This window comes from Babylonia areolata, chromosome 22 (genome assembly GCF_041734735.1).
Source record: "Babylonia areolata isolate BAREFJ2019XMU chromosome 22, ASM4173473v1, whole genome shotgun sequence".
Lineage (NCBI taxonomy): Eukaryota > Metazoa > Mollusca > Gastropoda > Neogastropoda > Buccinidae > Babylonia > Babylonia areolata.
In genome coordinates, this window is record NC_134897.1 from 10,716,813 (window position 1) to 10,737,424 (window position 20,612).

A 20,612-nucleotide genomic window follows, 5' to 3' on the forward strand; every position below is an offset into this window, starting at 1 on the left:
AAAAGAAAAAAAGGAGAAGGGAGTAATGCACACTACTGCCATCGCATATGCTCTTCAGCTTCAAAGAGAATGTAAAATGTCAAGAACATTGTCTTAAAACAATGAACAAAGCTTAAGCATTATCAGTTACATCATATAAAAAAAAATCTTATTAATATAACAATGACCACATAACAGACTTGTCAAGCCATATCAACAAAGTACTCCTTTTTATTACTGCACACATGATAATCATGGTTGACTTCGTCACGTAGTTAAAAACAGATTTTGCTAGATTCGCTCATCTACACTTCAGCACATTTCACTCGGTGTTTTGGGTACAGCTGAAATGTTGAGGCAAAAGTGATCAATGGAATCTTGTATTTTTAAGATGGAATGTCTTTTCATTCAAAGCATTGTGATGTGCATAACAACTAAAACACACAAGTAGTATTCAGTGCTTTAAAACTGGAAACGTTGAAATGTAGACGGAACTGAGGAGACAGAAGAGGAAGCATATCTAACAAGCATCTTCATCAGAATTACTGCAGGTAAGTTAAATCAACTGGGAGGTGAACATATGGCTAAGTTTAAACCTTGGGGTTCTGAGAATTAGTCCCAAAGAATGTGGCAGTGGAGATGTTGACATTCCACCAGAATCACAAAAAAAAACCCAACCCCAAAACTGGAGCATTAACCTGTCACGGACTTTACTTACTTAGTCAGTGGCAATAATGTTAATACGAGTAACTGGATTAAAAATTGGATGTTTTCTTTTATTTGGAATTTACCTCCTCCAAATCTCTTTCCCTCAAACGTTAGTCCCATTCAAATGAAGCAATGGTGACTTAAAACTGAAAAACATACGACACAAAACAATGACCCACGCCCAAGAATTGAACTTTTTCCCCTCTCCTCGTTACATGCACACACAGTAACACACACACACAAATCTCCTTGTTACATGCACACACAGTAACACAAACACACAAATCTCCTTGTTACATGCACACACAGTAACACACACACACACACAAAGTGAGACACACACACACACACAGAACATGCCTTGAATCCATCTGAATCATTCATGTCTGAGAACAGAAATAAATGGGGGAAGAAAAAGGAACTGCTTCCTCCCCCTCTCTAGTTTGACCCACAGCAGCTGGCAAAGAGAAGTCAACAACCCCCTTCAGCAGGAAAATCAAATCAAAACAAAGTAAATAAACCCATCAAGTCACTAATCAACTGACAAAACGACCCCTGACCTCTGGGGTCAAGGTCAACATCTGTTAATTATTCCGCATTGCAGTATGAAGCCGCCTCCTCCTCCTTGTGCTGCTGTGTTGACAGACGTCGCCATCCTTTCCCGCTGATGAAAGAACATCAACATGGTGTCCTCCTTCCACTCCTGGGTCGAAGCTCAAGTTCATGAAATCACACCCCCCCTGGTCATGACCCTGGAATGACCCCATTCACACACTCACGGCAATCTCTGTTCACAACATCCCAACATTATCCCCACTCCCGTATTCAGTAAATGTTACTCTCACTCAATGAGGACTTTCAACATTCTGTTCACTGTTCTTTGTATCCACATATATTTCCATTCCGTTTCCCCCCCCCCCCCCCCCTCATTCATAAACAGATTCCATTCATAAAATCATCCATGTCACACTTTCATTGTATGTAGTCTTCATTCGCACAACTTATCTTTCTCAACACAACAAAAGTGATTCTCCCTTGTATAATCATCTTCATTAACCTCACTCGCATATATGCAGTCATTAAATTTTGAACTCCATTCACAATGTCGCACACAATGTAAACTCTGTCAATTCATTCCTTTGCACATTCATGCAGCAAGAATATATAGTCAATCTGTATTCCTTCCCATTACTTACAACATTCATTCAACTCCAACCCATAACCGACGCTGCACCTTTTTTTCCTTTTATGCTGCTTTGTACATAGCCACACTTAAAACACACAGTGCTAACTCCTTTCTCACTATTCATACAGCAACTGCACCTTCCTTCACACTGCTTCATTCACACAACAGCTAGCTACTCCTCTTCCTCCAGTTCTGTCCAAACAAACCTCTTTCACTTAAGTCAGTAGCATATATGCAAGTTATTACTTCACGCAAGCATTTCCCAGCAACCAGCACATTACAACTGAGACAGCCATTATACCCAAATGCACCGTCTTAAAACATATCCAGGCAATGGGATAACTGCTGTCTTTTGGTCTGTATCGCAGTTTATATAATTTATACATTGATACTTGTTGACTCATGCTTTATTAAAATATATCTCTTTCACACTGCCTTCACTCTTTCAGATCTTGCACTCAGAATCTATTTACACAGTCAAAGTCAATGTTTATCAGTACAGATCTGTTTACACAAGTCAGTCATCATTCTTATCAGTATTCATTTTTGGCATATGTAACCATAGCCACCATTCATATCAGTATCTATTTTCAGTATACATTACCATAGTCATCATTGATATCACTGTCTGTTTCTGGTCTGTGTTAACATTGTCATCATACACATCAGTATCTATTTTTGGTTTACATAATTATAATCACCATTCACATCAGTACCTATCGACAGTCTACTGTCATTGTCACCAATCGCAGCAGTATCTATAGTTTGCAATATTTAGTCACAGTCGTATTTACAGTTTACACAATCACTGTCATTGTTCGTATCAGTATCTTATATCTAAAATTTGCAGTCTACAGTCACCGTCAACATTCATTTTCATATTTACACATTCATTTTCATATTTACAGTCTACACAATCAGCATTCATTTTCATATTTACACATTCATTTTCATATTTACAGACTACACAATCAGTCACATTCCAAAAATAACCCATTCATGAACGTTCTGTTGGTCTCTCAAACAGCGAAGCACACCATTTACTCTCATAGTCGCATGCTGTCTTAACACTCCACACTTTTGCACAGTCATTGGTCTTTTCAGTCAGGGACCAAGGGAAGAGCCCTGCAAGGAGGGCGGTTTCATCACTGGGATCCATGTGTGTGCATGTGTGCATATGTGTGCGTGTGTGTGTGCATCTGTGTGTGTGTGTGTGCATGCGTGCGTGCGTGAGTGCATGCGTGTGTGTGTGTGTGTGTGCGTGCGCATAAGCGTGTGTGAGCATCCACCCCACCCAACAAAATACTGTCTTTGGAGATCAGGACATTCATAGCTGCACCAGACGATGACTTGAACACACTGAACCAATGGCCTAATGCTGTCAATACATTGTCACAGGGACTTGCTTGCTTTCAACGTACACGCACACACACACACACCTTCCCACCCCACCCACCTGCACAAACATGGCTTTCAATGAACCACACATTGTACAACCACCCCACATCCCTGCTCCCTCCCTCCCTCCCACACACACACACACACACACAAACCCCGTAACAGTCTTGTGCGGTCTCCTTGTACCACAGAGGAGTTCCCACACCGTTTCACATTATCACAATTGATGCTGTGAACAAAAAGGGAAAAAAAAAAAAAAAAAAAAGAAAAATCGCCCAGTCTCAGCTTGGTCAATTATGTGTTGGGAAAAAAGAAAAAAAAAAAAAAAAAAAAAGCTTGCAGAGTCTCAATCAATTTTGTGTGGAAAAATAAAAATAAACAAAAAGGCTGTCTCTGTCAGCTGTGTGTGGAAGAAACAACAACAAAGGCTTGCCGAGTCTTTCATCACTTTAGACTGGAAATTGATTATTTAAAAAACCCAGCAATCCCCCATACCCCCACAAAAAAACAACAACCACACACACACACACACACAAACCACCCACCCCTCAAACCATCCAAAAGAAGAGCAAACACAACAAATCCTGAACAGAAGACGATGATGACAACGACACGGGATAAAGCAGGGGCTAGGGAGCAGAGGAGCCGCCCGCCACACCCGCCAACACAGGGGTTGCAGCGGCAGCTGGAGCCAGAGACACAAAGAACTTGTGGGAGAAGGGGGAGCTATACACAATGCCCAGCTTGGAGAACACGCCCGAAGGCAGACCCACGTCGCACAGGTACTGCTGGCCACAGGATGGGGGCAGGGCCAGAGGCAGCACCAGACCCAGGGACCACGTGGCCTCCACTGCAGGGCCCTGCCGGGGGGGGTCAAGGGCCAGGCAGCGCGCCCTCTGACCCTGCACCCAGCGCACTGCCCCGTCAAACCAGGGCTGGCCCCGGAGGTGGCCGTGGTCGTGGCTCTCCAGGGCGCTCACCACCATGTCCACCGCGTCCCTAGGCAGATCTGCAACCACAGACGCCAACCCCTGTCAAGTGCTGGTAGAAACAATCAGGAAATTTGGTAGGAACGGCAGGCGCAATAGCCGAGTAGTTAAAGCGTTGGACTTCAATGTGTGAGGGTCCCAGATTCGAATCTTGGTAACGGCACCTGGTGGGTGAAGGGCGGAGATTTTTTTTTTTTTTTTTTTTATCTCCCAGGTCGACATATGTGTAGACGTGCAAGTGCCTGAACCCCCTTCGTGTGTGCATACGCACACAGAAGATCAAATACGCACGTTTTAGATCCTATAATCCATATCAGCGTTTGGTGGGTTATGGAAATGAGAACATTCCCAGCATGCACATCCCTGAAAACACAGTATGGCTGCCTACATGGTGGGGTAAAAATGGTCATGCACATTAAAGCCCAGTCGTGTACATACGAGTGAATGTGGGAGTTGCAGCCCATAAAGAATGTAGGAACATTTCAAATTTGGTAGGAACATGACTCCCAGCCACATCAGCCAAGGTACATTTTAGCTACAAGGCATGCAAACAATGTAAACACGCACACGATTAGCTGAGAATCATCACGCGAGACCAAGGTTAGTAGTGACTGCCCTGGCCTCATGATCGACAGGTCTGGAGCGACTGGGTAATGATAACGACAGGAAAACATGTGACCATACTATGTAGTTGAAAATGAACTGGTCTGAACAATTCTGACGTTGGCCTAACGTGGGCACGAAATACAATCGAGTGTAACAAAATACAGCAAAGTCATAACAGCTGACATCTCTGTGCAACACCACCACCATCGTGTGGAGAGAGGGAGGCTGGGATTGACAGGAGGAAAATGTCGCCTGTTCTTCTTCTTTTTTGTTTCCCTTCTACAAAAAGCCATGTAACAAGAATGTGACTGAAAAGACATGTTGCTTACTCTTTTTGTGTCATGTCACCTTTTTTTTCCCCTCTTCAAAAAGTCATACAATAAGATTGTGACTGAAAAAAACATGTTGCTTACTCTTTTTGTGTAATGTCACCTTTTTTTCCTTCTTCAAAAAGTCATACAATAAGATTGTGACTGAAAAGACATGTTGCTTACTCTTTTTGTGTAATGTCACCTTTTTTTTTCCTTCTTCAAAACGTCAGGTAACAAACTTGCGACTGAAAAGACGTGTTACTTCTGTTTTTGTGCCAATGTCGCCTTTTTTCTGCTTTTTTAAGAAGCCATGTAACAAGGCTGCAGTTGAAAAGATGTGTTGCTTACTGTTTTTTGACTTTTTTTCCACCATCTTCAAAAAGTCATGGAAATGTAAAGAAACCGTGACCAAAGGGAATGAACTGTCACCTGTTACTTGTTTACTCATAAATAACTATTGGTAATGTAAGGAGATTGTGACTGAATGTAAAATGTTCCCTGCTTTCTTCAAAAAGTCATGGAAAGAGATTGTGACAGTGAAACTAAAGGGATAAATGTTGCCTACTTTTTTTTCTCCCGAAGGAAAAATAAAAAAAAGACTGATACTGGAGATAAATGTTGCCTAATGTTTTTTTTCTGTTTTTTTTTTCTCTTCAAAAAGTCTCAGTAATATGATCTAGCAGTGACCGAATGGAGATAAAATCACCCAACACTTTTTTCCTTTGAAAATCTTTCAAAAAGTATTGTGTCTGAATGTGTGCGTCCCATGTACATTGAGTACGGCTGCCTACAAGATGGTGCAAAGACAGCCATGTTGGTAACACTAACAGCCCACTCAAACATACAAGTTCACATGTAAACTGCAGCCCACGAATGCTGAAGATGAATGTGTGTGTGGTGTCAATCAGATCAAAACTTGACCATAACAACAAAAAAAACAACAACAAAAACCAAACAATACAGACAACCCTGTGACACACTATTCAGTAAAATGACTCGGTCCACTATCAGTACTTCAGTTATGATTCATCATCAAAATGCTAATAACCAATGTCAAATCATTTTCACCTTATTGACTATTGTCTGTATTGATCTTGGCAACACAGTCGCCAGATGTTTTCTTACTTTCATTTTTCTTACACACACACACACAAAAGCAACAACAGGAATAGGATCTCACATTCAGTTATATTAAACACTTTCTTTTCATTCCACAAAGAAAATAACAAAAACAACCCCTACACACAAAACAAACAAACAAAAAAAAACACACACAAAAAACCCAACACCCACACAAAACACCACCACCACCTACAACACATTTATGCCAAATGCTTTCTTCTTTCATTTTTCTTACACACACACACACACACACGCACACGCACACACACACAAAAGCAACAACAGAAATAATAGGACCTCACCTTCAGTTAATGTCAAACACTTTTTTCTTTTCATTCCACACGAAAAAAAGCACACACACACACACACACACACACAAACAAAAAAACAATAACAAAAAACCAAAACAAACAACAAAAGAAAACCCACAAAAAATCCCCCCCCCCCAGCCCCCACATAAAACACCAACACCACCACCAACCAAACAACCAACCAGTCAACCAAACAAAACTTCTCCCTGACCTTTGTGGGAGGAGATGCGGGAAGCAGAGGTGGACTCCAGCAGCTGGAGCTCCGTCTCCAGACAGGGGTTCATGCGGACGAAGGAGGGGGCGAAGACCACCACCTTGGCATCGTGGTTGGCCAGGTGACGCGCACAGTTCATCCCAAGCGCCCCCTGCAGGTGGGGGCCGCACAGAAACACCACTGTGGGGCGCTGGTGTTCGTTGTTCGGGACCCACCTTGAAACCACCAAAAAAAAAAAGGGAGATGCTCTGATCATTGGAAAAGACTTTTGGGTTTCTGCGAACGCTGAGGCATGTGCCCTTATTTCTTAAACAACTTATATTCATTTATTCTGAATACAGCAGGTGTGGTGTAGCACATACAGAACAGTCTGTACACTCTTTAGCCTAACCTATCTTTAAAAAAAAAAGAAAAAAGAAGAATTATTCATCATCATCTCAAATGCTATCAAATCATATGTCATCTATTCAATTTCAAATGTTGACATTTTTCAGCTCTTTTTTTTAATTTTATATAAATATTTCATTGTTATAAAATAACAAAAATTTCAAATTGTCAAATTCTGCACAAATTTGACCACCATGTAAAGGGAGGTAATCCCTGCTACAATTCAGAATTTCAAACATCAAAACAACACCCCCAAAACTTTAAAAACAAGAACTGGCCAACATAGCAAAGCGGTCGGGTATAGCTTACCAGGAAACAGTGCCAAAGGAACCACCAGACTGACATGGGAGACAACTGACCTGCAGTTTCCACCCAAAAGCTGCATGGTCATTTCTGACGCTGACCGACCAAACTGTTCCACCATGCGCTCTGTGTTGAAACCAAACTGTTCTGCAGACTCAATCAGTCGACTCCGCAGGTCCTGAGAAATACTAGGCACCACTAAACCAGAATCTGCAAGAGAAATTTAAAGTCTGTCTGAATTTTGTTTGCTGCCTAAACTGTTTGTTTATTTTGGAGGAAATATTTATTTGCTCAAAGTTAAAGTACGACAATCCTTAGAGAGCTGAAGTATTTATCAAAATGTAATTCAACAATCTATTCTATAAAAATCGAAATCAGTATTCAATTCATATTTATTTTACAACAATACAAGTTATCTGACCAAACAACCATGCCACAGCTTCTCTTGACTGATAATTGCTACAAATAATCAGGCAAACTAATTTCAAGACCATTTCATTTCAATTATCATTATTGTTATTCCAATAATATCATCATCATCTTATTTATTATTATTATCATATTTATCATCATTATTAGTAGTATTGAGACATTAAATCTTTTAATTCCGGTCATAGCTGTTTCTGTAATGTCTAATAAATTACTTCAAATTTGAGTAGAAATTCTGACCGCATGAATAAAAAGAATACTACCGCATTTCAGTGTACTCTTCCCCAAATAGTTTAGTCAAAATTTCACAGAAAAAAAATTGTTTCAAAAGCAAATGCAGTACAACACCTGCACACAGAAACATGGTTACTGAAGTTAATACATATCACAAAAGATGAAATTATGATTTTCACAGAAATAAAGCTCACCTGTATGATAATCGACGGAATGATTGCCCGGCACTTTAATCTGCCTCATCTCACAGGGCTGACACGGCAGCACGTTTTCGTCATGGCGGTAATTGTTCACTTTCTTCTCCACGGCGCGCTCGCCGTCCACAAAACCGTTCTCAATTTTCTCAAACTCTGCCTGCTTGTCAAACATGGCGTTGGCTTTCTCAAAGTCAAAGTCCCCCCCACCCATGATGGATTCAGTGGGCAAGCTGAAGGCCGACTGGTTCTTGCTGTTGTTCCTCCGCCCTTCGATCTTCCTCGGGGTTGTCACCTTGCGGGGGTGACCTTCAACTTTCTTTCCTCCATCTGGCAGCAGAAAGAAAACACTGATGTATGTCCCTTAGTTCTTGCATTTTTTTTAATTCCATTAACAAGTAAAAGAATATTCTTAGCATGAGAAAAAAAAGGAAACAGGCAAAGTGGGGGTTTTTTGCTGCTTTTTTGCTTTAATGCTTTTCCAACACACATATTTTATTATAATCAGTAAATAATTCATAAAGTAACATAAATAATGACTAGACTATATGTAAACATTCCTAAGATTACCTACTTCATTAGCTAAAAATAAGAGTTTTTCAACCTATTACATCAAATCAAAAAGAGACTTACCATGCCCCTCCCATCAAAAACAGGACAAAACCCCCTAAAAATCCCACAAAAACAACAAATCCAAAACAACAACCCAATAACATAACTAAAACAGAGACAACAAAACTGCATCTAAACAAACCCACCAGCGTCCTACAGACCTGAATTTCGGCGCGTGCGAAACTCCTTCTCTGGGGACTGCATCGTCCTCCGCTCAGACTGAGGGGAGCGGCGTCCCTGCTTGGAGCTGCGGCCATTGGAACTGGCGGCGTCTGGCTTGAACTTTGTGGGACTGGCCTGCCCGTTGAAGTTCCCTGCAAAGTGCCGCCCGTGACCCCCCTTCCCGTTGGTCTCCCTGAACCCCGTGGTGGGGGCTGGAGACGCGTGGACGATTTTGACAGGGGAGGGGCACTTGGGCAGCACCGCTCTCTTGGTCTCTTCCGTCAGAACTGTGGGGACGGACTGAACGTTGACGATGTCGTGCGCTTCTTCCCGCGTGCGAATGATCTGCAGGTCCACGATATCACATGCGCTGGAAAACAGCAGAGAGGTGAAGGTTCAGAAACAAAGCCAACTGTCATTGGGAAGAGTGAAGATGTAACAATTCCGTATGGAGAAGACAGTCTTTGGATACAGCCTTTAGATACTAAAGAAAAAGGTTTATATACATGCATAACTTATGACTGACTTAATTTGCGTACATCACAGTAGATCTAGCTTTACACTGCAAAATGACATTAAAAAAATACAACAGAAGCTTTAGACATACGGTGTCAATAAAACTACAGATGTATGGGAAAAAAAGATGTAGTCAAATCAAAGAAATTTCAAAATCAGCATAAGCTGTTTACTGAGATAAATCCAATCCAATCTAAAAAAAATCTGTTAATACTGTCACTATCAGAGGTCCATGACCTTTTCAGATGTTAATCATAATCGACTGCATTCTTGACGACAGCTTACCAGATTGTGATGTTATCGATCTCTGACTTCTTCCCATTGCGATAGGCCTGACTGATTGTGACACTCTGCTCCTGTTCATTGATGGAGGTCACCTGCCCTTGGTAGTCCCCCAACGTGATGCCACAGTTGATGGACACCACACAACCGATCCACTCTTTACTCATCTGTACACAATTCACCACTTGCCTGTTCATTTCTCACATTCAGCAAACATTTTGATCATGAAAACAGACAATGACATGCACATGTATATACACATATTATATGAACAATGCCTGAATCACAGATGTATATGAAGAAGCGTGATTCAATTTTCACAGAAAAGCAAGAACGTGAGTTAAAAAAGGAATAAAAGCACTTAGATGAAAGAAAATATCAAAAGTAATCAAACTGATCACATGATAAATAAGCAGTCAATTCAACACTGCGCTTAGCAATCAAACATCCTAAATACAAAGTCCGATGAGTAACAAACAATGAGGCCAGGAGATGAAATGATTAACAAATAGTAAAGAGTAGTAACTCTCTCCATTCACAAGGTTCACAACTCAAGTCCGTGCTGCTTATGCTACCGATTCAGCTAGCACACAGGTAAATAAAAGGTACACTGGAACAAACCCAGACACTTCCTCAAAAAGGAAGCGCCGGGCCTGTCCTTATACCAATCATCTGACATGTGCACACAGCAGCAAAGACAAAAGAAATGTGCAAACACAAGTAAGCTTTTATTCAAGACTTGTGTTTGCACATTTCTTCTGTCTTTGCTGCTGTGTGCACATGTCAGATGATCGGTATAAGGACAGGCCGGCCTGTGTGCTAGCTGAATCGGTAGCGTAAGCATCACTGACTTAGTTGTGTACCTTGTGAATGGAGAGTTACCACCCTTTGCTATTTGTTACCCATTTCATCTCCTGGCCTCATTGTTCGTTAATTTCTAGTTGAAAAACCACTGAGGCCACTGAGGCAACCATATGTTTGTTCTGTATTGTCCATGTGTTCTGTGTGGCTTGTTCAGGATTAGAAGCTATGCCAGTCTTGAAAAAAAGCTTATTTGTGTTCGCACATTTCTTCTGTCTTTGCTGTTGTGCGTTTTGAGGAAGTGTCTGGGTTTGTTCCAATGTACCTTTTATTTACCTGTGTGCTAGCTGAATCGGTAGCATAAGCAGCACTGACTTGAAATTGTGTACCTTGTGAAGAGAGAGTTACCATTCTTTACTATTTGTTAATCTGATGAGTAACATTTTTTGCAAGAAAAAGTTTATTTCATACAGATTTCTCTCCTATCATACAGATCTTCAACACTGAGTTCAACAATCAATATTTTACAAACACATGATAATGTGCTCTTCTGGCTGAACATAAGAAACATGAGAGGCAAAGCTCAAGACTCACTTGTGACACACGCTGTATCCAGTAAAGGAATCATGAGAAAAAATTAAATTAAAAAATTTTTTAAAATGGGTTCTGTATTAAATATTAATATGCTTTGGAAAATAAAGAAGAAAAAAAAAGGTCTGCTCACGGGATCGAACTATGGATGTTCTGTTCAGAAACAAGTAGTCTAATCCCTAATGCTGTGCCGCATCTGACATCACTCCACCAAATCTGATCTCTAAGCTTTGGGTCTCTTTTAGCATGATAAAGATATTATTGTATTTGAGGTAATAACACCATAAAAAAAATTCTAATTGTTCATTTAAACTATTTAGCACAAAATTTTCTCCATGCACTTATGTTTATTTACGAGTGTCACCTTATGTCTGTGCACTAACATAAGAGTATACATATGCATAATGTGTAGTGTGTTTGTGTGTGTGTGTGTGTGTGCGCGTGTGCGCATACATTTGTACTGCTTTGGCACAGTATTAATTTAGCCAGGGACTTCTTTACTCCTTTTATTGGAGTCCCCACTGATGAGAATAACAATATTAGATCCCCCCCCCCCCCCCCCCCCCCCAAATATTTCTTTAATAATGATAATAACGGATACATACACAGCACACTATCCAGAAATCTGCTCTACGTGCTTTACAAAAACATTTTTGTTTACATAACACATTACATCAATGTTACATTTTTACAACTTACATACACACACCAATATGTGACTTACACACACACACACACGCACACACACACACACACACAAATACGCATTCATATATATATATGCGTGTAGTCTTTGGCGACTGAAAAGAAATCGATCTGTGTCCATAAGTCTTACTCCTGACTTGAGGTATCCTGAGAAGTCAAGTATCAGAGGAAGAAAGGAGCTGGTGAAATGAAGTATAGATATGGAGGAATTAACAAAGATACTTGGGGCCAGATCCGTTGACTGCAGAAAAAGTTAAAGTGAACAGCTTATAGTCTATTCATTCAGAAACAGGCAACCAGTGGAGAGACTGAAGGAGAGGAGAAACATGGTCAAATTTAGAAGCTCTGCAAATGAGTCTGGCAGCATTATTCTGAATTTGTTGGAGTCTGTCTAACAGATATTTGGGAAGGCCTGCCAAAACAGAAATGCAGTAATCCAATCTTCAGACAACCAGAACACATACAAGTGTCTTGGTTGCATCAGTTGAGAGATTGTAGCAGATATAACTGATTCTATGCAGTTCCAAATAGGAAACTTTACAGATAATCAAAATGTACTGCTCGAAGGAAAGAGACTGGTCTAGGATTACACCAAGATTGCGAACAGAGAAAGTGAAACAGGTGTGCTATTGATCAGAACAGAGTCAGGAAAGGAACGATGTTGACGAAACTTCTTTGGACAAGCTATCATAAATTCAATCTTATCGAGATTATTCAGTCATCCAGTCCTTTAGACCAGCAATGCACTCCTGTGTTTGAGTCACCAGTGCATCAAATTCAGCTATAGAAGCCGACTGATCTAAAGGCCGAGTGTCATCAGCAAAACTCTCAAGCAATATAGCATGCTATTCTTTCCTTAATTTTTTTTTTCTTTTTTAATAAAAAATTGTTTGAATGAACATGACATCTAATGTGTGAACAGTAACAAACGGCTGAGGAATGAGGAAAAACAACAACAATAACTAACAAGCACAGAGAGAGCAGCATAAAGGGGAAAAAAAATCAAATAAATATAAAATATCTAATGTAGTTTTCTGTAGGCAAGGAAAATATTTTCTTTTATCAAAAAAAGAAAAAGAGAGTTCCAAGTCCAATTCATTTTCGTATCAAATTGTAAACTACCTGTGTCAAATAAGGTACAATGAGAGATAAGCAAAAAGGGAGTACCACTGTGGATTAATTAAAAAATAAAATTAAAAAAAAGTAAAGAAGAAAAACCACTTAATTCAAGTTACATAATGGATATAATTCTTAGAGTGTCCCTTGGGATTTGATACATTTTATTAGTCAAGTTAGTGTATTCCTTCAAATCGTATGAGTCACTGACATACACAGATAATATACATCAATCAATGGGACTTGGGAGCTCTGCTGGCCAAAGAAAATGTAACTTGGACATAGATGTGGGACAGAAATCTGCACTGGTGATCAAGACACTTCAGCAATACTAAAAAATACCTTCATGAAATGTATGACACTTGATTGCATGACCTAAATCTGAGAAATCCAATGCCAAACTGAATGAAATATCAGAAGGAGAAAAAAAAAGTTGTTTATCTGCAAACATAAGAACAGTAATTAACAATCTCCTGTTGAGTATGTTCAAGAACTTCTTAACAGCTGTCAGAATCATTTCACTGAGTCAGGCTTTGACCAAAAATGAACAATCTCCTGTTGAGTATCAAGAACTTTTTATCAGCTGTCAAAATCATTTCATTAAGTCAGGCTTTGACCAAACTCCCAAACTGAAAGTAAAAGTTACTATGAAAAGAAACTGAAGAGGAAGTGGAACTTGTGGAAGTGAAACTGATAAAGTTATTGTGAATTTTTAATAAGGTCTTGTGAAGATCTACTGCAGGTTTTTGTTTTTTGTTGTTGTTTTTTTGGTCATGATTTATTTTTGATCCATGACTACTACTACTATTAGGTGCATTTTCCATATGAACAGTATGTGCATGTCAAAACTGTGCAATACTGGTGTGTTAATCATACTGAGTTGTTTTTTTGTAATGGGCACCATTAAAAATTTATTAGAATTCATTGAAAAAAAATCCTGTTTTGCTGTATTCTGCCAAAAAGAAGTGATGAAAATGTTAACTTTAACAATATCGTTATAAAAAGACACTGGAAATGCTATGTCACGATCAGTCAATGTGTTATTTCCTCTTAATCTCCTACCACTTGGTGAAAGCAAGGCCAAAAAAAAAAAAAAAAAAAAAGAAAGAAAAGAAAAGGTTTTAACTGTAACACAATAAAGTACTTACAAAACTATAATGCTTATTCTGAACTCAGTGTTATTTCACTTGTAACGTATTATTTGATGTTACTGAACTGCAAAAGTGAAACCTGTAATTTGTAAACGAACAAAGAAATGTGGCGAAATGGTGTCCACAGAGCGTAGGATCAAGTACACATGGGAACAGAGTATCATGTGACAAAACGATTCATGCATTAAAGCACAGAGGGAATAGACTAATACGGAACATTGTTAGTTTCCAATTGGTGTTTCTATTTAGTACAATTCCACAAATTCTAATTCGTCAGATCCGTATCCTTGTTCCGTGATCGTTCTTACTAATTTTCTAGATATCAATTTGAATCATTATCCTAATATAGTAAGAACCACCGAAAAGGTTTAAAAAGAAACTACAGAACATGTTATTCTGTAAAACTTTCTTTTTTAAACAAAGGGGGTACTATAAATTCTTTAGTGACTGGCACAAAAAGCGGAACGTTCAGACGGGTTGAGGGTTAACCTGATATAATGACTCGACCTGACGCAGAGGCCGGAACTCACTCACTGATTCTTGCCTGCTGATTGTGAAAAATGTCTGACAAAGAAAAACAGCTGTTTAAAAGTACCAGACGCTTAAATCTTATACTGGTAACCATTTCACCTACCTTTAACGAACGGTTATCAACTGGAGAAAACGTCTGCTCGTTGAAAATATCAGCAGAGAATTGTTTCAATCTCAACCAAAACAAGCGTGCCTCTTTTTCATTTCAACCTTAACCTTTAGTGAAAGATCTTGAGGCCATGACCTCAACAGTTTAGTCATCAAAACAACCTAAAAGTACAGATTGGAAATACAGATTTTATATAAAATACAAAATACCCACTATTGTACGAAAATTTGGAGACACTACCAATAAAAATGGAAAAAAAGAGAGCGATATTTGAGAACTGAGGATGGATGGGGTGGTGTGATGGGGGAATGATGGAGAGTGCCTGAGGGAAAATTCATTATACACACAACACCTGTTTATGTTTTTGTCAGTCAGCGAGAATGATCAGTAATTTTCTCAAAGGATCCAGCAGAAAAGTGTGGAAGGGACACAAATTCGAAAAGACTACGTAAGCTTTCGTTGCACCATAAACACTAAACCAAGTGTACATAATGTCCACTTCGATAATGCAGAAAACAACAATAAAGCCTATTAGTATTGCACACAAAAATGAATTCAGCATGCTTCAACCGAAACAAAACAAAAACAACAACAACAACAAAACCCACAAAAAACGACAACAACCGGTGTCTTCCAAGACGTTGTTAACCGCGGAGACACTGCTCTTCTTTATATTCACCAACGACCTCCACCAGGCAGTCAGAGCATCCCATAGCAAGTTGCCGTTCACAGATGGCTACCCGGCTATCAAGCTCAGTACACTTGACCAACTATAGTCTTGGTGATGCTGACAAAACCCAGTACATCTATATGGTAGAGTGACGCAGGGACCTAAGGAACTCAGCAGTAGCTATGTCAGCAGCCATTCTTACTGACGCCCGATACTCTTCACCTCATGCTTTCCACACAACAATGACATGACTGCAACTCGGATCAATTGCCGACTGCATGCACTGACACTGCATCGCCTGAGACATTCAAGAAATCCCTTTGCTATGCCATATGATCACACACACACACACACACACACACACACACACACACACACACACACACACACACACACACACACACACACACACACACACACACACACACACACACACACACACACACACACACACACACACAACCTGATGCCCGTAACATGCACGAATTGTTCAAAGAAGAGATGCTCTCAGGATTCACCGAAAGGGGGAGAGAATGATGAATCCATCGGCGCCATCACAATCACAACTAGAAATGGTAAACCACCTACGATTTCACAACCGACGATGGAATTCCCATGTGTCTGTGGGCGCCGGAAATTCTCCACTGAGCGTGGCATTAAGATCCACAGGACCAAAAAGGGCTATACGAAGAATCTGTCGAATGCTCAGCAGCGCACTGCATCAGCAGATAAGACGTCGGAAAACCAAGGCCATGATTCAAACCACAGTGCCAAGGACACCCACGCTGATAATTCAGACGAATCATTCGCACAACTTGGATATTGAACTACCCAAACGCCAGAAACTGAACTTGCCACATGGAAATGCAAAAACGGAATGTGAAGAGTTATATCAGAAAATAGTCCGAAAACTTGATGTGCTGACAGAAAAGCACCTTAGAACAAACAGCTTAGCCAACTATGTACGCAACCTGTCGGGAAACCTATGGAGTGAAAAAACAAAAGACAAGAACACCTCCTCAAAAATCCAGGCGACAACAAGAAATAGACAACATCCGAAATGCCAAAGAAAGCATATATATAAAGAAAAAAAAGAAGATGAAGACTGCTTCAGAATTTGAGAAGCAGGGCCTACAGAAACTTGGGAAGACCTGAAAGCAAAGCACAGTGCCACAAGTAAAGCAGAATCAGCAAGGAGGAAAAGGAGCAAAAAGAGACAGACACAATTAAGACTGCTTCTTCCGAGACCCCTTTCAGTTCGCCAGGAAACTGTTCGAGCAGCCTAAATCAGGGATACTCACAGTCGACAAAGAACCACCTGAACATCATCTCAGGAAAACATATTTCAATCCGCAGAGCAATAAACCACTTGATCTCAAGGGTGTGTTTCATCCCAGGAAACCAGAGAAGAAGTTCAGTGATAAACCACCACCCTTGAGGAAGTACAGAAAGTGGCCAAGAAAGCCAGGGCCAAATCATTACCAGGACCAAACAGAATACCATACCTGCTGTACAAGAAATGTCCTAAAGTCGTTGAGTGGCTCCACAGAGTGATAAGATCAGCATGGATGAGCCTGAAGATCAGTGACCAGTGGATGATAGCTGATTGCATGTACATCCCGAAAGAGCAGAATTCCAGCACCATCAGCCAGTTCAGACCAATATCGCTCCTAAATGTCGAAGGAAAAATCTTCTTCTCTGTCATGGCTGCAAGACTGACAAAATACCTCATAGAAAATGAGTACCTGGATGTGTTAGTCCAGAAAGGCAGCATCCCAGGAGTTTCTGGTTGTGTAGAACATGCCACAATGATTTGGGATGCAATCCAAAGAGTGAATGCAGAGAAAAAGGACATAGACTTTGTATGACTGGATCTGGCAAATACGTGCGGGTCAGTTCCTCATGAGATAATCCAACTGGCTCTCGAGACGCACCATGTAACAACAGATATCAGGGAAATGCTGTAGAAGTACTTCCATGGTTTCTCAATGTGGTTCTCCACCAAGGAATACACGACAGGTTGGATCAGTCTGGAATTGGGCATAGCCATGGGCTGTGCAATTTCTCCAATCCTGTTTGTGCTGGCAATGGAAGTGATCTTGAAGGCCTCAATGAAGGGCGCGGATCGAGCCGACCTCGGCAATGGATACCAGATACCACTTTTGAAAGCCTTCATGGATGACACAACAGTCCTTTCAGCAAAAGAGGATGACACCCGTGAAATATTGAAGTGGTTGGACGAGCTAATTGCCTCAGCCAGGATTAAATTCAAACCAAGGAAATCACAGAGCCTCTCACTGCGTAAAGGAAAGGTAGCTGAAACGGTCACATTCACTGTAGCCAACCAAGCCACTCCAACTGTGTCAGATAAACCAGTCAAGAGCCTTGGAAGATGGTATGATGAGTCCCTGAAAGATACACTGAAAAGAGGAAAGGAAACCAAGCTGACAGTAGAAGAAGGCCTGCATGTCATAGACCAGTACGGCCTTTCTGGCAAATACAAAGTGTGGTGCCTACAGTCTATGCTAATTCCAAAGCTCCTGTGGCCTCTCCTGATATATGATATCAGCTTTAGCACAGTCGAGCCATTGAGGCAAAAGTCAACAAGTACACACGCAAAAGGCTTGGTGTCCCACCTGGTCTCACTGACGTGGCACTCTACTGACGCCAAGCAAAGCCGAGGCTACCTCTGGAATCCATTGTCGAAGAATACAAGGTATAGAAGGCAAGACTTCTCAGCATGCTCGAAGACTCGGGAGACAGTATTATGAGATCCAGCCAACCCAAGCTGAAGACTGGCAGAAAATGGAAAGTCAGGGAGGCAGTCAGTGCAGCGAAAGAAAGTCTCAAGACGAAGGAAATAATAGGACACACCCAAACCAACAGACAGGGCCTTGGATCGCCAAGGATGGAATGGTGGTCCAAGGCAAAGGGGAAAGAAAAAAGAGACATGATCATACAGGAGATCAAGAAGAAAGAGGATGATAAAAGAGTCCAGAAGGCAGTCCAGCAAGGCCAGCAAGGGCAGTGAACAACATAGGAAAATGTACTCCAAAGGAGCCTCAGTTGGAGCGACATGTGGAACATGGCTCCTCTGAGGATCAGCTTCATCCTCAGAGCTGTTTATGACTCCTTCTCTCGAATACAAACTTGGTGAAATGGGGGAAAGCCAAGGATTCTGTGTGCCCACTCTGCCATGGCAAACAAACAGTGGAAGATGCCCTCAGCTCAAGCAAAGCGGCGTTAAGCCATAGACTGTACACATGGAGGTACAACCAAGTGCTAAAAATATTGCACAGGTGGTGAGCACTGTGCAAGAAGCACCCACACCACCAGAAGTTCCAGTAGAGTTCCTCCCTGCTGGATCGTGCCGAAGATTGGGAATGCACAGTTGACTTACCAGAGGGAAAGAAACACCCGGAAATCACTGGTCAGCAAGAGCGGCATGAGACCTGACATAGTACTCCAGTCCAAGGCAACGAAACAAGCGATTCAGTTTAATTGAGGTCACTGTGCCATACGAAAGCAGAATGGAGGAAGCCCACTTATACAAGACCGAGACGTATGCAAGTCTAGCCAGCGGCCTGGGAGAATCTGGCTTCCAAGCAAAAGTCGTCGCCATAGAGATTCATGGTGCAAGAGGGTTTGTGAGCGCATCTGTGCCTACAGCCTCATGAAACAGCTGTTGATTTCTGGCAGATAGAGGACAAGGGCTCTCAAGGCAATGGCAGAAGCAGCAGAAAAGAGTTCCAGCTGGATTTCCCCACTCATACTAGGCGGCGTGCGACGCGGATGGCTCAGTGGTTAAAACGCCGGTCTGCCAGAAAGGTGACTCAGTCCTGAAGTCCCGGGCGACCACCCTGGAGGCGCGGGTTCGAACCTGCTGAGGACCAGGAAAAAAAAAGAAAAGAAAAAAAAAAAAAGCGGCAATACAAGGGCATCCAGGAGTCATGACCTGGGTGTGGCCCGGCCCCCTTATAGTGTAAGGAGTTAAGAGCCGAAACACTTGAGTGAGGAGGGCTTCTTCTCTGAAGACCTTGTACTGTCCAGCTCTCCCTAGAGTTTCTTTTTTTTGTGTCGAATGCTTGTGGTATAAGATTTTTAGCTTATTTCTGAGAAATGAGACCATCGAAAGGAAAAAGTGGATGCGATGGTAAAAAGAACGGTTTTGTATCTTACGATATTCTAGTGCGCACAGTCCTTGCTCATATATTCACTCAGGCGGTGCCAGAGCCAAGCCTCTTCCGGTTGCAGAAGAAACAATTTTGTTGGCTCGAAAAAATCAGCCAAACGAACGAAAATGAACGTGATATTAGCCGTTAAACAGTATATTAGTAAAATGATCGAAGGATGTGGAGGTGGAATGAAAGTACTGTTGATGGACAAAGAAACTGTAAGTATCAGACAACATATCCTGCGGTGTAATTTCACTGTTGTTGTAACTCGACTACCATGACTTAAAATGCAGAACACCTCACTTCAGCAGTCACTGAATCAGTAAACATGTAAAAAAGAGAAGAAGAAGAAGAAAAAAAAGGAGAAAAGTGCGTATGTTTAATGGTTAGAGGAGTTGGGCTGCAATGCAGTGGGGTTCAGTCTATGTAAACTGCCAGTCATAAATACAATGAAAGCGTTGACACAATACAGAATGAAGGCAAATGGCAGGAAATGCAGTCGTGGCTGCACTGATGGGTCATATGTGTAGTCAGTGATACTAGTAGATCTTTGAGTATGCCGTTTTTGTTTCTGGTTCAGTATATCGTTGAACTGCCACTGACGATGCGAGCAATGAGTTGGAAGCTGTCATTGTATAGTTTCTGGGCTGCTGTCAGGTGGCCTGAACTTGTTGCTGATGTTTTTCCACTCAACAGTTGTATTTAAATAAGAAGTTAATAGACGGTTCTGTTTTTGCTGGTGGAACTTTGAAGCTATTAATGTTATTTACAGCTGTTGATTTACCATGTGTAATGGAAGTTTGCATTTTCTAGAACTATA

General features: G+C 41.1%; 2 protein-coding genes across 2 annotated transcripts in view; one reads left to right on the top strand and one right to left on the bottom strand.

Moving 5' to 3' along the window:
• Positions 1–3,877: 3,877 nt before the first annotated feature.
• LOC143297510 (enhancer of mRNA-decapping protein 3-like) lies at positions 3,878–15,001 on the bottom strand. The gene is made up of 7 exons (XM_076609909.1): positions 14,942–15,001; positions 9,947–10,110; positions 9,145–9,515; positions 8,372–8,701; positions 7,571–7,724; positions 6,822–7,039; positions 3,878–4,280 (listed from the first exon to the last, which is right to left on the bottom strand). Exons 2-7 carry the CDS (start codon positions 10,108–10,110, stop codon positions 3,901–3,903), a joined length of 1,617 nt encoding a protein of 538 aa, XP_076466024.1. The 5' UTR covers positions 14,942–15,001; the 3' UTR covers positions 3,878–3,900.
• Positions 15,002–19,828: 4,827 nt separating this feature from the next.
• Positions 19,829–20,612, top strand: part of LOC143296882 (vacuolar protein sorting-associated protein 45-like) — a 26,326-nt gene continuing 25,542 nt past the window's right edge. The window contains exon 1 of the mRNA XM_076608863.1: positions 19,829–20,010. Within this exon, the coding sequence (XP_076464978.1) occupies positions 19,918–20,010 (93 nt within the window). The 5' untranslated portion in view covers positions 19,829–19,917. The remainder of the gene's footprint in view (positions 20,011–20,612) is intronic.